General features: G+C 45.2%; 1 protein-coding gene across 1 annotated transcript in view; it reads left to right on the top strand.

Moving 5' to 3' along the window:
* Positions 1-23,732, top strand: part of birc6 (baculoviral IAP repeat containing 6) — a 348,945-nt gene that overhangs the window by 204,796 nt on the left and 120,417 nt on the right. The window contains 3 exon segments of the mRNA XM_055639933.1: positions 903-1,032; positions 4,560-4,691; positions 14,652-14,819. Of these exon segments, the coding sequence (XP_055495908.1) occupies positions 903-1,032; positions 4,560-4,691; positions 14,652-14,819 (430 nt within the window).

Below are 23,732 nucleotides of genomic sequence, written 5' to 3'. Positions count from 1 at the left end.
TAAACACATTCTCCCTTCTGTGATATTCCCTCTCCAGCTCTAGCATTCTTTTTAATCAATATTGCAACCCCACCTTTCCAGACGTGTTGAATCCAGATCTATTTAATGCCGAGTCTTGCTCTTGAGGCACCATTCAGTCCTCACCATCATATTGTATTTCCAAGTGACAAACTATGCCATGCGTTTCAAACCAAATTTAATTGTTATATATTTTCTATTTTCACTGACTCCAAATTGTTAGGATGTTAATCTAGTGTAAACTCTAAAATAGTAAGATAAGTTTAATGTGATGTTGGTGAAGTCTTGTTTGTACCCTGTGTCCCTTTCTGACCTGCTCTAGTCTCCGTAGCATCTATCCTTTGCATTATACTATTTTCTTTTCCCTTTTCTCTATCTTCCTCAGTACCCCTTCAACAGAGCTCCAATCTTCCATTTCCAGTTTAGCTTTTCTCCCTTCTAATTTCCATAGCTGCCAAATTAATCTGATAGATGTTCTGTTGCAGCTTGTAAATGACATAATGGATTTAACGTTCATAGTACAGAGCCTATTTGATTTGTCGCTGCAGGGTGGATAAGAGAAATGTTAGAACAACATTGTGAACTTTACAGATGTGGTAAATAAATGAGAGCTCTGGCATAGAAAGCTACGTCATAAAGTAAGATAAAATTGATTACAGAGAGCAGGAGTGGTTGAGACTAGATGGATAGATACACGACAAAAAGATTGTAAAAAATGAAATGGTGATTGTGATTGTAACTGTTTGCTCTCATAGTGAACAATGACAGCAGTCTGTTTCCATGTAGATTTATACCGAGTCCCCTTGAATTCAAGCCCATTCTGTGATGTTTAACTTGGTGCTCTTTCTTGTTTCCTAAAATTGTGATCTACTATGATTTTACAGCTTTATAAAGGTCGAATTAATGCTACTAGTCATGTGATCCAACATCCCATGTACGGAGCTGGACATAAGTATCGAACTCTTCATTTGCCAATTTCAACCACCTTAGCTGAAGTTTTGGACCGTGTATCAGGTGGGTGTATTTTAATTGATGCAAAATTCTTGTTGCAATTATTGGTCCAATGAATCAAAACTGAAGTACGATGAACTAATCAATGAGTAAACTGCGGCATTAAAGACCCTTTATTGATGGACAGCTTTTCTATTAATTCCAGGAAATCATGCTCATTGCAAAAGTGAACAAGTTTACATAGAAGTCTTCCTTGATCAATGGTGTTTTATCATTAATGTTTTATTATTATTAATGTTTAGTGTTTTTGGAGTCATTCGTAACTGTCACTGTATGTCATGTTGTTACTTGTGGGCGGAGCAACGAGGCAAATTCCTTGTATGTGAATACTTGGCCAATAAACTTACTTACTTAGAACTTAGAACATGCAACACAGGAATGGATTTTTCAGCTCACAATGTTTGTGCTGAACATTTGTTTTGAAAAGGGAGAAGTCTGGACCTTGGGGGAAAGGTATTAAATTAGAGTAAGGCAGATCACAATGTTATTGGGCAGTAACTAGGCAGAGTACATTGGGAGCAGTTGTTTTTGGGTTACACGGCATCTAACATGTTTTTCAAAGTTCAAGACTAGCAGGTTTGAGTAAGGAAGAGGGATAAGGATAGCAAGGTGAAGGAATCTTGGATGACCAAAGAGGTTGTAAATTTGGTTTAAAAAAAAAAAAGGGAAGTGCATGCATGCTTTAAGATGATGAAATCACACAGGCCATGGAGTCATGCAGCATGGCAACAGTTCCTTCGGACCAGCTTGCCCATGCAGACCAAGAGGGTAACCAGAGAAGTGATACAAGATATGTTTATTTGTCGCATGTACCAGTTGGTACAGTGAAATGTGTGGTCACCAAACGGCCATACAAATAAAAAAAGCACATAACACACGATAGACTCTGCGATAAAACATCCCCGCACAGCAGAATCAAAGTTTCCCACTGTGAGGGAAGGCACCAAAGTCAGTCCTCTTCCTCTGATGTTCTTGATGTTTATACCAGAGAGACGATAAAACAGCTCCAGGATAAAGGGTTTGGGGGTCGGAGGATGTAGGCAAGATACGACACAATTACTTGGTATCTGTATTCATTAAGGAGAAGGACATGGTGGATAGTGCAATCAGTGTGGGGAATACGAGGGCAATTATAAATCAAGAAGGGCCTCTTGAAGAGCATTAGCATACAACAGTGCAGCAGTGGTACAGGCCCTTTATCTGACTATGTCTGTGCCAGACATCATACCAAGACAAGCTCTTATCTGCCCACACATACCCTTCCGGCTCTATATCCATTTGCCTATCCAAAAACAGTTATGGGCACCATGTTATCGGAAAGATGTTGTCAAGCTGGAAAGAGTACAGAGAAGATTTGTGAGGATGTTGCCAGAACTAGAGGGTGTGAGCTATAGGGAAAGTTTGAGTAGGCTGGGACACTATTCCTTGGAGCGCAGGAGGATGAAGGGTGGTCTTCTCGAGGTGTATAAAATCATGAGAAGAATAGATTGGATTGTATAGATTGATGCACAGTCTTTTGCCCAGAGTAGGTAAATCGAGGACCGGAGGCAGAAAATTCCACAAATTCACAACTCTCTGTGAAAAAGTTTTTCCTCATCTCTGTTCTAAATGGCCTACCCTTTATTCTTAAACTATGGCCCCCTGGTTCTGGACTCCCCTACCATCGGGAACATGTTTCCTGAATCTAGCGTGTCCAATCCCATAATAATTCTATGTTTCGATAAGATATCCTCTCATCCTTCTAAATTCCAGTGAATACAAGCCCAGTCGACCCATTCTTTCATCATATGACAGTCCCGCCATCCCGGGAATTAACCTAGTGAACCTAAGCTGCACTCCCTCAATAGCAAGAATGTCCTTCCTCAAATTAGGAGGCCAAAACTGTACACATACTCCAGGTGTGGTCTCACCAGGGCCCTGTACAACTACAGAAGGACCTCTTTGCTCCTGTACTCAACTCCTCTCGTTAACGTACAATAGACTTACTGCATCTGCTGTTCCAGGTGTGGACAGGCTTGCGATCATAGAAACATAGAAACATAGAAATTAGGTGCAGGAGTAGGCCATTCGGCCCTTCGAGCCTGCACCGCCATTTAATATGATCATGGCTGATCATCCAACTCAGTATCCCGTACCTGCCTTCTCTCCATACCCTCTGATCCCCTTGGCCACAAGGGCCACATCTAACTCCCTCTTAAATATAGCCAATGAACTGGCCTCAACTACCCTCTGTGGCAGAGAGTTCCAGAGATTCACCACTCTCTGTGTGAAAAAAGTTCTCCTCATCTCGGTTTTAAAGGATTTCCCCCTTATCCTTAAGCTGTGACCCCTTGTCCTGGACTTCCCCAACATCGGGAACAATCTTCCTGCATCTAGCCTGTCCAACCCCTTAAGAATTTTGTAAGTTTCTATAAGATCCCCTCTCAATCTCCTAAATTCTAGAGAGTATAAACCAAGTCTATCCAGTCTTTCTTCATAAGACAGTCCTGACATCCCAGGAATCAGTCTGGTGAACCTTCTCTGAACTCTCTCTATGGCAATAATGTCCTTCCTCAGATTTGGAGACCAAAACTGCACGCAATACTCCAGGTGTGGTCTCACCAAGACCCTGTACAACTGCAGTAGAACCTCCCTGCTCCTATACTCAAATCCTCTTGCTATGAAAGCCAACATACCATTCACTTTCTTTACTGCCTGCTGCACCTTCAATGACTGGTGTACCATGACACCCAGGTCTCGCTGCATCTCCCCCTTTCCCAATCGGCCACCATTTAGATAATAATCTGCTTTCCCGTTTTTGCCACCAAAATGGATAACCTCACATTTATCCACATCAATTTGCTGAACACCTCTGCTCAGTCCGCCTAAACCTACTGATCTCCCGGTTGCTAAACACTTTAAGTCCCCCTCCCATTCCCACACTGACCTTTCTGTCCTGAGCCTCCTCCATTATCAGAGTGAGGCCCAGCGCAAATTGGAGGAACAGCACCTGATATTTCTCTTGGGCAGCTTACACCCCAGTGGTATGAATATTGACATCTCTAACTTCAAGTAACCTTTGCTTTCCCTCTCTCTCCATCCCTCCCCCTTCCCAGTTCTCCGACCAGTCTGACTGTCGCTCTGATGACATTGTATCTCTGCTTGCTTGGTTGTCAACTTCTCCTAGCCAACATGGTCTAGTCTATATTTTCCTTAATTTGAATCTCTTTTGATCTCTTACACTTCCTTATGTCTGTAACTCCCTCTCCCCTGATGCTCATTCTGAAGAAGGGTCTCGAGCTGAAACATCACCCATTCCTTCTATCCAGAGATGCCGCCTGTCCCGCTGAGTTACTCCAGCATTTTGTATCTATCTTTGGTGTAAACCAACATCTGCAGTTCCTTCCTATACAAAAGACCAGGGAACATGGATCCATTTGATAATTTCAACCCCTTCTCGTAAGAAATTGGAAATTCAGAAGAAGACTGTTTTAAAGTTATGACAAGAGTATTTGCCTTGACGTTGTTGTTCCTTTTTTCTTGTGAATTAGATACACCAAGTATAACTGCTAAATTGATCAGTGAGCAAAAAGAAGAAAAGGAGAAAAGGAACCAGGAGGAGAAGGACAAGTTGAAGAATGATAACGGTTTCCAAGACAACTACAGCGTTGTTGTTGCTTCTGGTAATTATTTTTCTGATGTAGAGTCACCCAGTTTTCCTCATGGTATTGATTCTTCAATCCCACCAGATGATGCTTTTATCCTTGCGTAATCCTGAAAGAAACTTCAGGGAATTATGATTTATTTCAAATCAATAATTCTCTACTACATTTCAAAATAGAGAATCCTTCATTTGTCGTGAACACCAGGGTGCAATGAAATTCCTTGTTTGCATGAATAACGGTATACATGTTAATGAAAGGTACAACCAGTGAATGCAAAACAGCAGAACGTTGCCAAGATTGTCATGCAGTCTGAAGTGGTGCAAACAAAAGGGCAATAATGGAATAACTGAACAAAGTTGAGTTAGGAGGCAGAGTGAATGGCAGCATCTCCAAGAAAGGTGTATTAAAAAGATAATTAGTTTGGGAGTATACAATACAATACAATACGGTTTTATTCGTCACATTGCACATAAAGTGCAAGTGAAATGAATTTGCCAGCAGCGGTACAATGATAAAGAACACACAAACACATTAAAAATGTAACGCAAACATCCACCACAGCATTCATCACTGTGGTGGAAGGCACAAAATTTGGCCAGTCCTCCTCCATTTTCCCCCGTGGTCGGGTCCTCAACCCTCCGCAACCGTCGCTGCGCGCGACCAGATGGTAAAAGTCCAGGTAAGTCCAGAATCGGCTCTTCCCCACCGGAGACCGCAGCTTCAGGCTGGTGTAGGCCGCAGGTCGGAGATTTAAAGTTCGCGCCGCAGCCAGAAGCACCGCAGACTGCAGGACGGTCGAAACTCCCCTCAAGGGGTGCCCAGCGAAGGACCCCGCTCCTGCGGTAGAAGAAGGCCGTGGGCCACCAGTTGGAGCTCTTCTTCCCCCGGGTCCCCACGACCGCCGTGCAGACCGCGGCTTCAGGCTGCCGGCTGCCGCTGGCCAGCAAAACGGAGCGCTCCCCTCCGGCGAGCCCCAGGGAGGGCTCGCCCGCTCCACGCCAAGAGCCCGCGCTGCACCCGCCGCTGAAGCCCCGGGCGTGTCTCCGGGAAAGGCCGGCTGATCCTCGCTGTTAGGCCACGGGGGAGGCGACATGAAAAAAAGTCACCTCTCCGTAGAGGAGGCGACCAAAACGGTTTCCCCTTTACCCCCCCCACACCTCCACCCCCCCACACAAGATACACCGAGAAACATTAAAAACACACATTAGGACATACTAAAAAACAAAAAAAGTAGAAAGAACTGACACGCTGCTGGCAGGGCGACCGGCTTGCAGCACCCCCATCGAGTATGTTCGCAGTGGGGAAGAAACTGTTCTCAAGGCTAAACGTCCAGGCTTTCAAGCTCCTGTATCATCGATCAGAAGGTAGAAGGAAAAAAAAAGGAATGGGCAGAGAAGCAGGCATCCCTCACGATACTTCCAACCTTCATGATGCAAAGTACAGTGAGGATGGATGGATGGATGTAACGGGCCTATGATGGACTTGGCCACGTTCATCACTCTCTGTGGGTTCAGGCAGTCAAGAGCAGAGCAGTTGCCATACCAGGCTGAGGTGCATCCTGTCAGAATACATAGGGTATCTGTGGAAATTCAAGGGTATCCTTGTGAGTATGTCAAATCGTTTCTAATGCCCAAGAAAGCTTTCTTGATCACCACACCAATGTGAAGGCTCTTGGTTAGGTTGCTGGTGATATGGATACCGAGGAACCTGAAGCTTAGGGAACTGAGCGCTAAGCATGAGGCGCATCAGTATCGAGTTTCAGGGTGGAAGAAATGTTATGACCAATTCGAACCAACTTGGATCTACCAGTCAGGAAGTCCAGATAGATGCCTTAACGCCATGGTTCATGTGAGTTTGGAGATGAGTTTATTTGGTATTAGGCAAGAGTGTTTTATTGTCATGTGTCCCAGATAGAATAATGACATTCTTACTTGATGCAGCACAACAGAATTTATTATAATAAATAATATAACAAAAACTCAGAAAAAAAAGAACAAACAACAACAGTGAAATAATAATAATAGTCTACTGTCGTTCATAGCTTATGAGTTTGAAGTGTTTAATAGCCTGATGGTTGTAGGGAAGAAGCTGTTCCTGAACCTCGACATTACAGTACTCAGACTCCAGTACCTTCTTCCTGATGGCAATGGTGAGATGAGTGTGTGGCCAGGATGGTGTGGGTCTTTGATGATTTTTGAGGCAGCGACTACGATAGATCCCTTCGATGGTGGGGAGGTCAGAGCCGGTGATAGCCTGGGCAATGTTTAACAACCTTTTACAGTCTTTGCTGCTCCTGGACATTCAAGTCGCCGAACCAAGACACGATGCAACCAGTCAGTATGCTCTCTACTGTGCACCTGTAGAAGTTCAGGAGAATCCTTTTTGACAAACTGAATCTCCGTAATCTTCTCAGGAAGTAGAGGCACTGATGTGCTTTCTTTATGATTGCATCAGTGTGCTGGGTCCAGGAAAGATCTTTGGAACTATGCACTCCCAGGAATTTGAAGTTTTTGACTCTCTCCACCATCATCCCATTGACATAAACAGGATTGTGGGCCCTCATTCTTCCTCTTCCAAAGTCCACAATCAGTTCTGTGGTTTTGCTGATATTGAGAGCCAGGTTGTTGAGCTGGCACCATTTGGTCAATAGGTCGATCTTACTTCTATACTCTGACTCATCACCATCTGTAATTCGTCCCACAACGGTGGTGTCATCAGCGAACTTGAAAATGGAGTTTGCACTGTGTCTGTGTCGTGAGTATAGAGTGAGTAGAGCAGGGGGCTGAGCACGCAGCCTTGAGGACTCCCATACTGATTATCACTGAGGATGAAGTGTTTCTGCCAATTCGAACAGACTGGTCTGTGGATGAGGAAGTCGAGGATCCAATTGCAGAGGGATGCTAGCGACCCAGTTCCGTGAGTTTCGTAACCAGCTTTTTTTCTTCTTTTTTTTTCTTCTTTTTTTTTTTAATTTAATCAAAAATGTTTATTAAAATAGTATTTACAATACAATAAAACAAAACACCACCATAGTACAAGACGAACAAATATGCTAAGCAACTGCTAAACAACTGTATTGCAATCCTAGTCCAGGATACATTCAACCTCCCTCGGAGTGGATGATGGTATTGAACGCCGAGCTGTAATCTATAAACAACAGCATGACCTAAGTGTTTTTATTGTCCAAGTGGTCCAGTGCGGAGTGGAGAGCCAGTGAGATCGCATCCTCCGTGGACCTATTGTGATGGTAGGTGAACTGTAGTGGGTTGAGGTTCTTATTGAGGTAGTAGTTGAAGACTGAGGTGTGATCAATGAATAACATCCTGACACAGGTGTTCAGATTGTCAAGGTGATCTTGTAACCTGATGCAGATATGGGCCATTGCTGATCTTTCAAAGTACTTCATTACAGTTGATACTAAAGCAACTGGGCAGTGCACATTATTTTTGTTGGAATGAGGGATTGAAAATGTCGGTGAGGATTGTGGCCAATTGATTTCAGAACCCTCCAGGGACTCCATCCAGGTCGGCCACTTTCCGTGAATTTACCCTTCTGAATGCAGATCGAGCCTGCCACCAAGGTGTCTGGGTCAGAGCCAATGCGGGATGGGGTACATGCATTCATGGAAAACTGGTGTAGAAAGCATTGTGCTCATCTGGTAGCGATGCATAGTTGCTAGAGGTCACTGGTCTTCTGCTTGTCGTCCGTGATGGTATTCAGACCCTGCCACAATCAATCAGCATTTGCTTGTTCTGCAATTCTCTCTTGGCATCCCTGATAGCCTTGCCGAGAAGATACTTGCTCTTTCACAGTATGGCGTCATTTTTTTTACAAAGCCTGAGGTCTAGACTTACCAGTGAGTGAATCTCCCTGTTCATCCAAACTTTAGGATAGATCTCAATTGTCTGTGTTAGAATACTGTTGTCAATGCATTTCGTAATGAAACTGGTGACGAGTGGCGTATACTCTGTTTCAGGCTGGATGATGTTCCAATTCACTGGCAGTCCTGAAGTATTACTTTCTTCATTAGTGCCTCAAGGACTTTGTAATGTGGCAGGGGCACTACAGTCAGATGGTCAGACTGGCCTAAATGAGGGCGAGGGATAATGTGAGAGATTTGTGAGGCTGGTGGCGCAGTGGGGAGTTAATAACCCTCAAGGGGCAGGAGATATGCTGGTGGTATTTGAGAAGTACGTTCCTGAGGTTAGCATAATTTAATTCAAGAGAGCCAAGTGTTTTATTGTCATATGTCCCAGGTAGAACAATGACATTGTTACTTGCAGCAGCACAACAGAATATGTAAACTCCAGCAATGATGTATGGGACATTAGGGTTTGCATCGAGAGTTATCTGAATGTAATTCATCCAGTGCCAACATGGCATTGACTTGCTGCTGACAAGATGCAGGATAAAGGGAATAACGTTTAGAGCAAATACAGTCCAGTAATGTTCGATTAAAGATAGTCCGAGGTTCTCCAATGAGGTAGATGGTAGGTAGCTCAGGACTACTACTTGGTGATAGGATGCTTCAATCCTTTGATAACAGGTGGGACGAAACTGTCCCTGAATGTGGAGTTGTGCGTTTTCACACTTCTGTGCCTTCTACCTGATGGGAGAGGGGAGAAGAGGGATTGTCCGGGGTGATACTTGTCCTTGATTATGCTGGTGGCCTTGCTAAGGTGGTGTGGTGTAGATGGAGTCTACGGAAGGGAGGATGGTTTACATGATGGTCTGGGCTGTGTCCACAATTCTCTACAATTTCTTGCGGTCTTGTGCTGGAGCTGTTCCCAAACTATGCTGTGATTCATCCCGATAAAATGCTTTTTACGGTCCAACTGTAGAAGTTGGTGAGGGTTGTTGGGGACCTGGCGAACTTTCTAAACCTAAGGAAGTAGAGGCGCTGATGTGCTTTCTTTGTCATTGCTTCAATGTGGCTAGTCCAGGCCACATTGCTGGTGATAATTCCTCCGAGCAATTTGAAGCTTTCAACAATATCTACCCCAGCACCGTCAATGTAAAGAATGTATCGACTGGGCATATTCACTGGACTAGAAGGATGAAAGGGTTCTTGTAGAAACGTATAAAATTCTTAAGGGATTTAACAGGCTAGATGTAGGAACAACGATGTAGGTACAGGATACTGAGTTGGATGATCAGCCATGATCATATTGAATGGCGGTGCAGGCTCGAAGGGCCGGATGGCCTACTCCTGCACCTATTTTCCATGTTTCTAACAATGTTCCCCATGTTGGAGGAGACCAAAAGCAGGAGTCACAGTTTAAGAATGAGGGGTAGGCCATTTAAGACTGAGATGACAAAAAAAAAATCACCCAGAGAGTTGTGAATCTGTGGAATTTTCTGCCTCAGAAGGCAGTGGAGGCCAATTCACTGGATGTTTTCTAGAGAGAGTTAGATATAGCTCTTAGGGTTAATGGAATCAAGGAATATGGGGAGAAAACAGGAACGGGTTACTGATTTTGGATGATCATCCACAAATGGCCCTATTCCTGCACCTATTTTCTTTGTTTCGCTTTGTGCCGCTTCACTTCCTGAAGTTGATCACTATCTCCTTTGTTTTGCTGGCATTGAGAAAAAGGTTGTTATCTTGACACCAGGTTACACGGTCCTCAATCTGTCTCCTGTACTCCATCTCGTTATTATTTGATATCCGGCCCACTAAGCTGTCTGGTGTTGTCTGCTAATTTGTAAATTTGGATTTGTATTTGGCAGCACAGTCATGGGTGTACAAGGAGTAAAGAAGGGGGCAGAAAACGCATCCTTGTGGAGCACCAGTGTTGAGGATTATTGTAGAGGATGATTTGTGGATTATATCAATGATTTGGATGAGAATCTACAAGGCTTCATGCTTAAATCTGCAATTGACACTAAAATTGTTATTTTATGCCGTGAAGATGGGTTACAACAATTGCAGTGGAATCTTGATCAGCTGTGCAAGTGGGGCAAGGAATGGCAGATAGAGTTTAATGCAGATATGTACAAGAGGTTGCATTTTGTGAAGTCACACCAGGCAGGACCTTCAGAGGAATGGTAGGGCCCTGGGAAATGTAGTAGAGCAGAGGGATCTTGAGGTACACTTACATATACATAGTTTGTTAAAGTGTCATTGCGAGTAAATAGGGTGCCTGAAGAGACGGGGGAGGTGGGAACTTGCGTAGGAGGTCAGAAAGGTGGTGGTTAGCATTCAAGAGATTCAAAGGAAGGAAGAGGTGATGGAATATGGTGATGCTGGCAGCACAAATCAGTGCTGCAGTTGACAAGCTGTTAGTCCATTTACATGGATTAACGCTATTGCAATCTCCTGAAGGCAATGAAGTCACCGTTGGTAAGGGAATCCCCAATGGCAGGTGATTCCCCATCCTCGTGGATGATCATGAAAACAATGCCAGGAAAGCCTGTGGAGGTCTCTCTTGTGTTCACAATCATGATCGGTGGGCAGTTTGCATGTTCAACTGAACTGCATGGGACTACAAACCCCCTCCTCCCTGCCATTCTACTGCCCATGTACAATCCCTAGGAAATGGTTGAGAACTAAAGGGCAAGGCTGCTTTATCTAAGGGAGTTGAGGGAATGCTGTGCGCTCTGTTATACAGAGACATGGCTCCAGCCCAAAGGTTTCTCCATTCATCGCATGGACTGAACGGAGCCATCGGAGAAAGGGAGAGGCGGTGGGGTCTGCCTTCCTGCTGCCTGTCCAGCTCCTGCTCTCCACACCTGATACACCTGGCAGTGAAGTGCCGTCCCTTGTACCTCCCGAGATCATTCACCGCCATCGTCATGAACGTGTCTATATCCCACCCCAGGCAGGCAGGCGCCTGTGTCTAGCACTGGAGGAGCCATGGTCAAGGCGGCACTTCCGGACACCAATCCTATTGTAGCCGGGGACTTTCACAAGGCCAACTTGGAGAAATCAAACTGCCCCCAGCACGTGTCGTGCAGCACCAGAGGACCAAACACCCTCCACCACTGCTATTCCGCTATCATCAATGCCCATCGCTTCATCCCTCGCCTTACTTTGGGGAACCGACCACCTGGCTGTGCTCATTCCTTCTACGTATAGGCAGCGACTGAGGAAAGCAGGCCCAGTGGTGAGCACTGCACAGAGCTGGTCAGGGAGGCAGAGGACTGGGCGATGTTCAAGGACTCAGCAGCAGACCTGAACAAATAAACTTATCAACTATCTCAGCAAGAACCAAGACACACTACGATTTGCCTACAGCCGCAATAGATCCACGGGGAATGCAATCTCGCTGACTCCACTCTGCACTGGGCCACTTGCACAATAAAAATGCATATGTCAGGCTGTTGTTCGTAGACTACCACTTGGCGTTTAACACCATCATCCTCTCTAAACTTTACCAAGCTCAGGGAACCGGGTCTCTGCATCCCTTTGCAATTAGATCCTCGAAGAACTCATCAGCGGAACACACGAGGGTGACACATTAGGGCAACTGGTAGAGCTGCTGCCTCGGCTCCAGAGACCTGGGTTCGATCCTGACATCGGATGCTGTCTGTGTGGAGTTTGCACGTTCTCACTATGACTGAGTGGGTTTCCTCTTGGTTCCAGCGGTTTCCTCCCACATCCCAAAGGCAGGTGGGTTTTATAGGATAATTGGCCGCTGTCAATTTCTCTAGTGCGCAGGGAATGTGAATGTGGGATAACATTGAACTGTTGTGAATGATTAATTGATGGACAGCGTGGATTTGGTGCGCCGAATGGCCCGTTTCCATGCTGCATCTCTAGGATCCACCCTGGCCAGGCTCTCATTTCACTCCTGCCATCGGGGAAAAAGGTACAGGTGTGAAAACGTGACGTCCAGGTTGAGGAACTAGTGGTTTCCAGTAACCATCAGGCTACTGAACACTACGAACATAGAAACATAGAAACATAGAAATTAGGTGCAGGAGTAGGCCATTCGGCCCTTCGAGCCTGCACCGCCATTCAATATGACCATGGCTGATCATCCAACTCAGTATCCCGTACCTGCCTTCTCTCCATACCCTCTGATCCCCTTAGCCACAAGGGCCACATCTAACTCCCTTTTAAATATAGCCAATGAACTGGCCTCGACTACCCTCTGTGGCAGAGAGTTTCAGAGATTCACCACTCTCTGCGTGAAAAAAAGTTCTTCTCATCTCGGTTTTAAAGGATTACCCCCTTATCCTTAAGCTGTGACCCCTTGTCCTGGACTTCCCCAAGAATCGGGAACAATCTTCCTGCATCTAGCCTGTCCAACCCCTTAAGAATTTTGTAAGTTTCTATAAGATCCCCTCTCAATCTTTCCTAAATTCTAGAGAGTATAAACCAAGTCTATCCAGTCTTTCTTCATAAGACAGTCCTGACATCCCAGGAATCAGTCTGGTGAACCTTCTCTGCACTCCCTCTATGGCAATAATGTCCTTCCTCAGATTTGGAGACCAATAACTAAGAACAATAACTAAAATCCAAACTATAAACTGCCTTGGTTGCATTCAGGACTTTGGGCATTTTATTTTTCATTTTTGAACATTTTTTGCTTGTTATCGTTTGAGCACCATGTGTACAAACGTCTTGTGATGCTGCAAGTAAGAATTTCATTGCTCCATTTTGGTGCATAAAGCAATAAAACATTCTTGACTTAACAGTGAAGTGTAACTCAAAAGCATTTTCAGGCTACTTTTACCGCAATGACAGCCTCGCCAGCAGCCTGTGTGCCATTTCAACTTTTAAAATTATTTTTAGTGTGTCTAAAATGTATGTTTTAATGTTTCTCGGTATGTTTTATGTGGGGGGGGGGGAAGGGGAATAGGGGGATACCTTTCTCAGTCACTTATCTCGATGGAGATGTGATCTTTCTCCATCCCCTCCCTGCGGCCTAACAACTTGGATTAGTGCGGCCTTTCCTGGAGACGGGTCCGGAGCTTCAAGCCGCAAGCACGGCGCGGACTTACCATCGCAGAGCGGGCAATGCTTTGCCGAGGATTGCTCCGATCGCGGGGCCTGTGAACTTTGACACCATGAAGCCACGGTCTCCGGTAAGAAGAGGCTGACTCGGGAGCTCCATGCCGCGGAGTATTTCAGATCCGTCTCGATGCCGGAGTTTCCATCATCCCGACGAGAGGACTTGAACAGCAGACCGTCGGCAGAGGCAGTGCTGAGGGTACATAAGCGACGACCACCATGGATGAACAAAGGAGGAAGATGACTAAACTTTATTACCTTCAATCACAGTGAGGAATGCTGATTCCACTGTGGTCGATGTTTATGTTACATTTATTGTGTTCTTTTCTACTTGTATGGCTGTATGGGAAACGTCTTCTCATTTTGCACTGTACAACTGTTGCTTTGCAAGATGACAATAAAGGTTGATTGATTAATTGGTAACTCAAATATCACTGCACCTTAATTGGTGCATGTGACAATAAATGTGAACTTGAACTTGAATACCAAAATGTATTATTGATCTTGTATAGGGAAAGTTTTGGAATTGTTTTTTGATAAACGTAGACTTTCAATTTAAATGAGGGGTATGAATTTTGTTTTGTTGCATTATAATCTTTCAATCAAAGTCTTCAGTTTTCATGTTTATAGATGTCATTAATTGGTGTTTTCTTTGTAAGTGTTCTTTTATGATTGCTATGAAGGAGATATCCTTAAATAGTTTTTTCATTTGAATAAATTGATCTTAATTTGGGAATTTCAGTTCATTTCAAAAACAAGATTTCGATGGATTTTTTTACTGCACACGTGATTATAATAATAAACCAAAGCAAAATCCGTATATGAACGCATATGGATTAGCATTAGGTTGTAAATATTGAATATTTCTTGTTGATTTACACAAGGTTTTAAAATATGAAACAGTGAGGATGGGAGATTTCGACTTGTTCTCAAACGTGCGGATTGTCAAACTATTTTGCTTTGAAATAAGCAACATTCATCTTGTGTCAAAATGCTTCTACTCTTTCATCCTTTAACAGGTCTAAAGTCCCAGTCAAAGAGAGCTGTATCTTCTACACCCCCACGACCACCATCCAGGAGAGGAAGAGTAATAACTGACAAGTTGGCAACTACTTCCTTATCTACAGAATCTGCCAACAAAGCAATTAGTGTACCTGTATTCCATCTGTACCATCGACTTTTGCAAGGTAAGTCGTTTCTACAAGATTATTATTAATTAGGCATGACCCCTTTTATGTTGGAGTCACATAGCACTGAAACTGACCTAACATGTCCATGAAACACACCTGTATGTGCGTATCCATTTGTCTTTATTAGGCCTATAGACCTCTATTCCTATGCTATTCAAGTACATGCACAAATGTTATATTACTAAAAGTCTGATCTTGACCGCTTATGGCTCACTGTACTGTGATTTCCGAGAGAACGCCACCAACTACGGCCGTGATTTTTGGCCACCTCGCTCAGAGCCCCCCGCCGCCTTCCTGGACCAGAGGACTTTTCCCATCGATTAAAAATCAGAGAGATATTAATGTTTTTTTTTAAATTGCCATTCTCTCTGCTGCCTCTGCTGGAGGGAGGGGGAGGGACTATAAAACCAGGAAGTGGTGTGCCTCATCCTGTCTCTGCAAGATGGAGGAAGCCAGAGGGCCACGTCTCTCTGAGCTCTGAATAACACTGAACACATGTCTACTCAACTGTGAGTGCCCTTAATGTGGTTTGAAAATGAAAATATGGTTGTTTTGTTGAAAAAAGGCACTACCTGCAAATGGTTGTTTGGGGGGGTTTGGGTTGAAGTGAAAAGGCACTGCATGCAAATGGTTGTTTGTCTAAACTTGACAACTTCCTGTTTGCACTATATTGATTTTGGATAAAACGCTGCCACTTACGGCTGTGATTTTTGGCCATCTTACTCAGTCCCCCTCCGTTCATCAGGTGCAGAGGATTCTTCCCCTCAATGAAAAACAAAAGTGTTATTAGTGTTTAAAAAATGTTGAGAATCTCTCCTGTCAATCACGCCATGAAGGCCACACCTTTTCCGGTGGGCGGGGGAGGGATTATAAAACCCGGAAGTGTGGGTGTGGCTCAGTCTCTGCATGATGGGGGAGGGAGAGGTCACGACTCTGTCTGAGCTGTGAATCAACTGAACACACTGAATGTCCACTGAACTGTGAGTGTAGTGTCTGTGTGGGTTTATGGTGGTTTCACCTTGCTTGAAATAGTATGAAACTGCATTTTAACGTGGTGGCCTTGCACCCTGCGTGAAATGGTATAAAACTGCATTTGAATGTGGTGGCCTTGCACCCTGCATGAAATGTTATGAAAACATTTGAGTTTGGTGGCCTTGCACCCTCCTTGAAGTGTTTGGTGGCATTGCACCCTGCTTGAAGTGGTTGAAAACTGCACTTGAATTTGTTGGCCTTGCACCCTGCTTGAAGTGGTAGGAAACTGAACCTGAATTTTGTGGCCTTGCACCCTGCTCGAAGAGGTAAGAAACCGCACTTGAATTTGGCGGCCTTGCACCCTGCTTGAAATGGTAGGAAAATGGATTTGAATTTGGTGGGCTTTCACTCTGCTTGAAATGGAATTTCAAGGAATAGCAGTGAGTCAACTGCCAGCCCACCAGCCGTGAGTGAGCTGCCAGCACATCAGGCTTGAAGGACTGAGCTGCCACCCCAAGAATCTATTTGGCCCACAATGTCCATACTAGCCCTCTGGAGACAAGTAGTTCCTGCAGCCAACAACACCCATACCAGCGCTCCAGAAAGCCGGTGAATATTGGAATTGGAGGAGAGGTGGAATATTGCATCGAGGGACCAGCCCTCCCGTGTGAACATAGGAGGGTACCACTTAGTCTAGTACCTTTTAAACATTGGGACTGTATCTGTCTTTACGACTTCCTCTCGTATCTCATTCCATGTGATCATCACCCTCTGCGTGGAAATGCTTACTCCTGGAGGGAACTAGACAGTCACTATTTCCTCTGGAATTAAAGGGGAGAGGAATTAACCAGTCCATTTCCAGCACTTCGATTCAATCACAAAGAAAGTTAATCAAAATCTCTACTTCCTTTGGAAGATTGAGATGATTCGGTACATCGTCAAATACTCTTTTGAACATGTACAGCTGTATAGTAAAGAGTATACTAAAGAGCATCACAGCCTGGTTCAGTAACTCGAACGCCCAAGAACAAAGAGGCAACCAAGAGTGTTAGACATTGCCCGGTTCATCACAGGTATTGAGCTCCCACCATGGAAGGGATCTATATAAGGCCCAGCTGCACAAGGGCAGCTCAGCTAATATTATCTGACCACTCTGGCCATGCTCTCATTTTAATACTACCATCAGGAAGAATGTACATGTGTCTAAAAGCTGACCATCATGTTCAAGAACAGCTTCTTCCCAGAAACCAGCAGATACTTGAGCACTAACCACTACATTGATCAACTATGATCTTCTATGGACTATGGTTTTTGTTGCACTCAGCTTTGTACTAATATGGATACCTGGTATTAATGATATTAATTTATTGTATTCTTGATTATTATATGTTTATTTGTATTATTGCTTTAATGGGCCAGTTAAGTTGTAGCATACGAATTTAATTGCTCCATTGTTGGTACATATGATTAATGTGATTAAAATGACAGGAGTCTGAGGACTAATTAGGTAGCTGCAAACATAAGTTGTTGCTGAATTTGGAAGCTCCACCATTCCTCAAGGGAAAAGAAATGGCTCCACTGACTCCTGAAGGCAGACACACAAGACCTCCATCCCTTTGGGCCCAGTAACGGGGGCAAACTCATTAAGATTAAAGAGGCAATGAGAAGATTTGAGGACCTCCCCCATCGCCACTCTGCACTTGATGTGAGTGCCTTGGACTCCATTCTGCAGCATTTCAATTCAGGCCAGCCTTGCTCACGCTCCTGGCCTGAAATCCACAATGCAGCTAAAAAATAACAATGTCTCTGGAACTCATGGTGTCATATTCAAAATCTTAAAATTCAGTGGTTATGATATGTGTAATGTGCCTGTAACGACGTAATAAAGTCCACGCATGCGTGGGGGTTCCGGGCATGCGTAGGAGTTTTACTTACTGGAAAAGCTTGTCCTTGAACAGGGTGGCAGCGGTGGTGCCTTAAAGAATCTTTTTTCTGCCACAACCTGAAGCTCCCGGCTGGAACAGTTAGCAGCTAAGTACTAGTGAAAGTGTCAAGCGCAGTAGGATTGGTGAGTGAGCAACATTTGAGGCACGGAAAGTATTAAAACTGCTGGATAACGACATGGCTACCTGAAGGGTGGGCAGACGGCCGCTCAGCTTCACTAGTGATGTCGATACATCCGCTGTCGAGTTCAGACAAGGAGACGAGCGACCAGCGGCCTATGCGGACAGCCACCGGTAGCACTCCACAGCACGCTGCCGGTCCGCCTCCCATCAGTGGTATACGACCACCAATTAACCGTCAATCGCAGGGTGACTGAGGATTGTGGCGTTGGATGTACGCAAACTACAACGTGGTGACACAGCTACAGGCAAACACCAGCAGACCAGACGCCATTGTTTCTCCATACAATTGGCCCGTCAGGACTGGAGATTTACAACAGTTTTGTGTTTGCCATTGACGAGGAGAACCAAGAACTGGCCAATATCATTCGGCGTTCGAGAGCTACACCATTGGCGAAAAGAATGAGACATGTGAGCGATACCTCTTCAACAAGAGACAGCAGGTGAGAACTTTGAATCGTTTCTCGCTAGCCTGAGAACACTAGCACAGACCTGTAATGCCAGTGCATGACGGACAGCTTGCTCCGTGACAAGATTGTGCTGGGGATTAGCGACTCGCAGACAAGGAGACTTTTGTTGCAGGAAAGGAAGCTCGCTCTCAACGGGTGTATCGACATCTGCAAGAGTGCTGAGACTGCTGAGTCGCATCTCCAAGCTTTCACTGGAAGTAGCAGGTCTGCTGCTGCAGTCCACAAAATCAGACAGCGGAGCGGCAAGAGAGGCACGACTGTGCAATACCCACACAAGCAAAGCAAGTGGGCTAAGCCTAAGAAAAGCCAAGGCAAGCACAATCAAGAAGCGAAAGCATGCACGTATTGTGGCAAGGAGCATGCAATGGACAACAGCAATGTCCAGCCTATGGACAGACGTGCAGGGCATGCGGCAGTCACAACCACTTTGCCAAAGTGTGCAGAAAAAAGAAAGTACACAAAGTGGACGACCAGGCCAGAAGTGACACAAGCATAAGAGTACATAATAGTATCACGCTCACAATTAACACAGTGCGGCCTCGAGATGATGTCTACGCATTGATGCTTGTCAATGGGAAGCAGGTCGACTTCCAAGTAGACAGCGAGGCGAGCGTGAACATCTTGCCACGCAGATATTTACACGGCATAGACCACACACTAGCCCCATGTCACAAGAAGCTCATGATGTGGAATAAGACTATGATGGATGCGGAAGGAGTTTGCCGGGTTCAGCTGCTCAACCCCAAGACAAACCGCAAATATTCTGTGGGGTTCATTGTGGTCAGTGATGGCTTCACACCGCTGCTAGGAAGCAAAGCTAGTCAGCGAATGAATTTGATCACTGTAAATGACGACAGCTTTCACTGGGTACACACGTCGACGGTTGTAAAAGAGAAAGCGGGTAAGACTGAAAAACGCTATGCAGAGATGTTTGACGGTAAACCAGGAGAGCTGCGTGGTGAAGCTCGCCTGCAGATTGACGAGGAAGTGTAACCCACAGTCTTACCACCATGACGTTTACCTCATGCGATAAAGCAGAAGGTGAAGACGGAGCTAGAGCGCATGGTAGCGCGTCACGTGATCGCACCAGTTCACGAGCCAACGAGTAGGGTCAGCCAGCTCGTGGTCACGGAAAAAAAGAATGGCGATCTCCGGGTGTGCAATGATCCACGACTGTGGAACAAAGAGCTAAAGCGAGAACACTATCCGCTCCCAGTTATTGAGGACACCTTGCCAGATGTTGACCAAGCAAAGATCTTCAGTAAGCTAGACATGAGCTCAACTTTCTGGCAGGTGAAACTTGATGACATCGTGCAATCTGACGACGTTCAATACACCTTTCGGGCGATATCGGTGGTGCCGACTGCCATTCAGTTTAAGTGGATCGCCTGAAATCTTCCAGTGAAGATTACATATAGTGTTTGAAGGGCTACCTGGAGTGATCTGCGTTGCAGACGACATCCTCGTCTATGGTAAACATAGAAACATAGAATATAGATGCAGGAGGAGGCCATTCGGTCCTTTGAACCAGCACCGCCATTAATTGTGATCATGGCTGATCGTCCCCTATCAATAACCCATCCCTGCCTTCTCCCCATATCCCTTGATTCCACTAGCCCCTAGAGCTCTATCTAACTCTCTCTTAAATCCATCCAGTGATTTGGCCTCCACTGCCCTCTGTGGCAGGGAATTCCACAAATGCACAACCCTCTGGGTGAAAAAGTTTTTTCTCACCTCAGTCTTAAATGGACTCCCCTTTATTCTAAGACTGTGACCCCTGGTTCTGGACTTGCCCAACATTGGGAACATTTTTCCTGCGTCTAGCTTGTCCAGTCCTTTAATAATTGTATATGTTTCTATAAGATCCCCCCTCATCATTCTAAACTCCAGTGAATACAAGCCTAGTCTTTTCAATCTTTCCTCATATGACAGTCCCGCCATCCCAGGATTCAATCTGGTGAACCTACGCTGCACTGCCTCAATCACAAGGATGTCCTTCCACAAATTAGGATACCAAAACTGTACACAATACTCCAGATGTGGTCTCACCAGAGCCCTATACAACTGCAGAAGAACTTCTTTACTCCTATACTGAAATCCTCTTGTTATGAAGACCAACATTCCATTAGCTTTCTTCACTGCCTGCTGTACCTGCACGCCAACTTTCCATGACTGGTGTACAAGAACACCCAGGTTCTCACTGCACCTCCCCCTTACCTAACCTAACCCCATTGAGATAATAATCTGCCCCTTTGTTTTTGCCACCAAAGTGGATAACCTCACATTTATCTATATTATACTGCATCTGCCACGCATCTGCCCACTCACTCAACCTGTCCAGGTCACCCTGCAACCTCCTAACATCCTCTTCACAGCTCACACTGCCACCCAGCTTTGTGTCATCAGCAAACTTGCTAGTGTTGCTCCTAATTCCCTCTTCCAAATCATTAATATATATGGTAAACAGTTGCGGCCCCAACACCGAGCCTTGCGACACTCCATTCACCACTGCCTGCCATTCTGAAAAGGGCCCGTTCACTCCTACTCTTTGCTTCCTGTCTGCCAACCAATTTTCTATCCATATCAACACCCTACCCCCAATACCATATGCTCTAATTTTCTCCAGTCTCCCGTGCGGGACCTTATCAAAGGCTTTCTGAAAGTCTACATACACTACATCCACTGGCTCCCTTCCATCCATTTTACTTGTCACATCCTCAAAAAATTCCAGAAGATTAGTCCAGCATGATTTCCCTTTCATAAATCCATGCTGACGTGGACTTTTACTGCTATCCAAATGCCCCATTATTACCTCTTTAATAATTGACTCCAGCATCTTTCCCACCACCAGTCAGGCTAACTGTAATTTGCCGTTTTCTCTCTCACTCCTTTCTTGAAAAGTGGGATAACATTAGCTATCCTCCAATCCACAGGAACTGATCCTGAACATTGAACATTGGAAAATGATCACCAATGCGTCCATTATTTCTAGAGCCACCTCCCTGAGGACCCTGGAATGCAGATCATTAGACCCAGGGGATTTATCATCCTTCAGTCCCAATACTATTTCTCGCCTAATGAAAGTTTATTTCAGTTCCTCAACCCCCTTAGATCCTCTGTCCTCCAGTAAGGGAGAGGCGATGGAAGGCGCGATCATTGACCACGACTCGAAGCTCGAGCAGTTGTTTCAGCGATGTGTACAGCAACACATCAAACTTAACAAGGACAAGACTGTCTTCAGAGCAACCTTGCTCCAAAGGGAGATCCCATCGCGCACAGGAGCAGAGCAATAACTGGCACCGAATCGAATTGAGAAGGAGATGCTCGCCGTGGTATTTGCTATGGAGCATTTCCATCAGTCGTTTCACCAGCGTGATCAGCGATCACAAGCCGCTGGAAATGATAGCAAAGAAGCCGCTAGTGAAAGCGCCGAAGCGTCTTCAAGGAATGCTACTCCGCCTACCGAGCTGATATCTACATCAGCTACTGTCAGGGGAAGCTCATGTACCTTGCGGATACACTGTCGCGTGCAGTTAACGGTACTCCGAGCAGAGAGCAAGCATTCGAGGAGGTAAACATGGTATCACACTTGCCAATTCGCGATGAGCGTCTTGAGCAAATTTGCGATGAAACAGCGAAAGAAGACACACTACAGATGCTGAAACGTGTCATCATCAGTGGTTGGCCTAGTTAACGAGATAGGCTACCAGAGCAGCTCACTCCTTATTACAGCTATAGGGATGAGCTCGCAGTCCAAGGTTTGATCTTCAAGGGCGAGCGCGTGATCATACCGATAAGCTTAAGAGACATGAAAGAAAAGATACACTCTTCACATCTAGGCGTCAAAGGCTGCTTGCCATGAGCACGCGAATGCCTATTCTGGCCTGGCATGAGTAGTGACATCGAGCAGTATTTTGCTACATGTGATGTGTGCCGCACCTATGAGGTGAGCCAGCAAAACGAGACGCTCAAGAGTCATGAGCTAATAACAAGGCCATGGGAGAAAGTCGGTACAGATCTCTTTACATGGAAGAGGAAAGATGATCTCGTCACCGTAGACTACCATAGCAACTTTGTTGAAGTAGACCGGCTGAGAGACACGAGCAATCCAACTGTGATTCGAAAGTTGAAAGCTCATTTTGTGAGATACGGCAGCCCGACACAAGTTGTGAGCGATAACGGGCCGCAGTACACATCGGTCGCATTTCGCCAGTTTGCGAGGGAATGGGATTTTGAGCACCTGTGCAGCAGTCCCGGTAATAGCAAAGCGAACGGGAAGGCAGAATCAGCCGTCAAAACTGCGAAGTGGATCATGACGAAGAGCAGCAAATGACGATCCTACCGCTACTTAGCGATGTCAGATCATCGTAATACGCCTTCACAAGGGCTGAGCACAAGTCCCGCTCAGCGCCTCATGAATCGTCGCACGCATACACTTCTGCCGACAACAGCGTGACTACTTGAACCCAGAGTTGTATACGGGCATGAACGCATGAAGCAGCACGTTCAGCAGCAAGCTGACAATTACAATAAGTCGGCTAAAGACCTTTCCACACTTCATGAGGGCGACACAGTGCGAATGCAACCCCTCGTATAACGAAAGAAGAGTTGGGAGAAAGCCATCGTTTGTCGCCAGCTTGACGAGCGTTCATATGTGGTTCAGAGCCCATCTGGCATATACCGTCGCAATCGCGTACATCTCCGCAAGACCTGCGAAAATTCATCAGACCATCTAGTCGCATGTCAACACGCAAAGCTCGGCCAGACCATCAAAGACCAGCGTGAATCTACTACACCGACCGCAACTAATGCAACACAGGCGTTGAAACAGCAGCCAGCGCCTACTGAAAAACAAACAGCTACTGAGCTTACTGACAAAAACAAGGACATCGACATAAACGTAGCAGTGAGAGGCCGAGCTGTGAGACTGTCTTAAGTATTTTGGAGACTATGACCCATTGATTTAGTTCTTATCAATCGTTATGTCTGTGTGGGGTTGCAAGTATGATAACCAAGTTTATGTAAATAAGATAATGAGAAGGAAAGGAAATTTGACTTTAGAAAAAGTGTTCTTTTCTCTCTTGGACAGATATATACATTGTACAGCTATATGTTTTTCTCTTTTTGGAAAAAGAGGGGATGTTATATGTGTAATGTGCCTTTAACGACTTAATAAAGTCCACGCATGCGCGGGGGTTGCAGGCATGTGTAGGAGTTTTACTTACTGGAAAAGCTTAGCCTTGAACAAAGAGCTTCAATCACAAATCCATCATCTCATCATCTGTATCTGGAATGAGGAAGATATACCAATATCAGATATTGGTATATCCTCTGAAACAACCATT

This window comes from Leucoraja erinacea, chromosome 8 (assembly GCF_028641065.1).
Source record: "Leucoraja erinacea ecotype New England chromosome 8, Leri_hhj_1, whole genome shotgun sequence".
NCBI lineage: Eukaryota > Metazoa > Chordata > Chondrichthyes > Rajiformes > Rajidae > Leucoraja > Leucoraja erinaceus.
The sequence above is the reverse complement of the archived record's forward strand: the minus strand, read 5'-3'. Positions and strand labels throughout refer to the sequence as shown.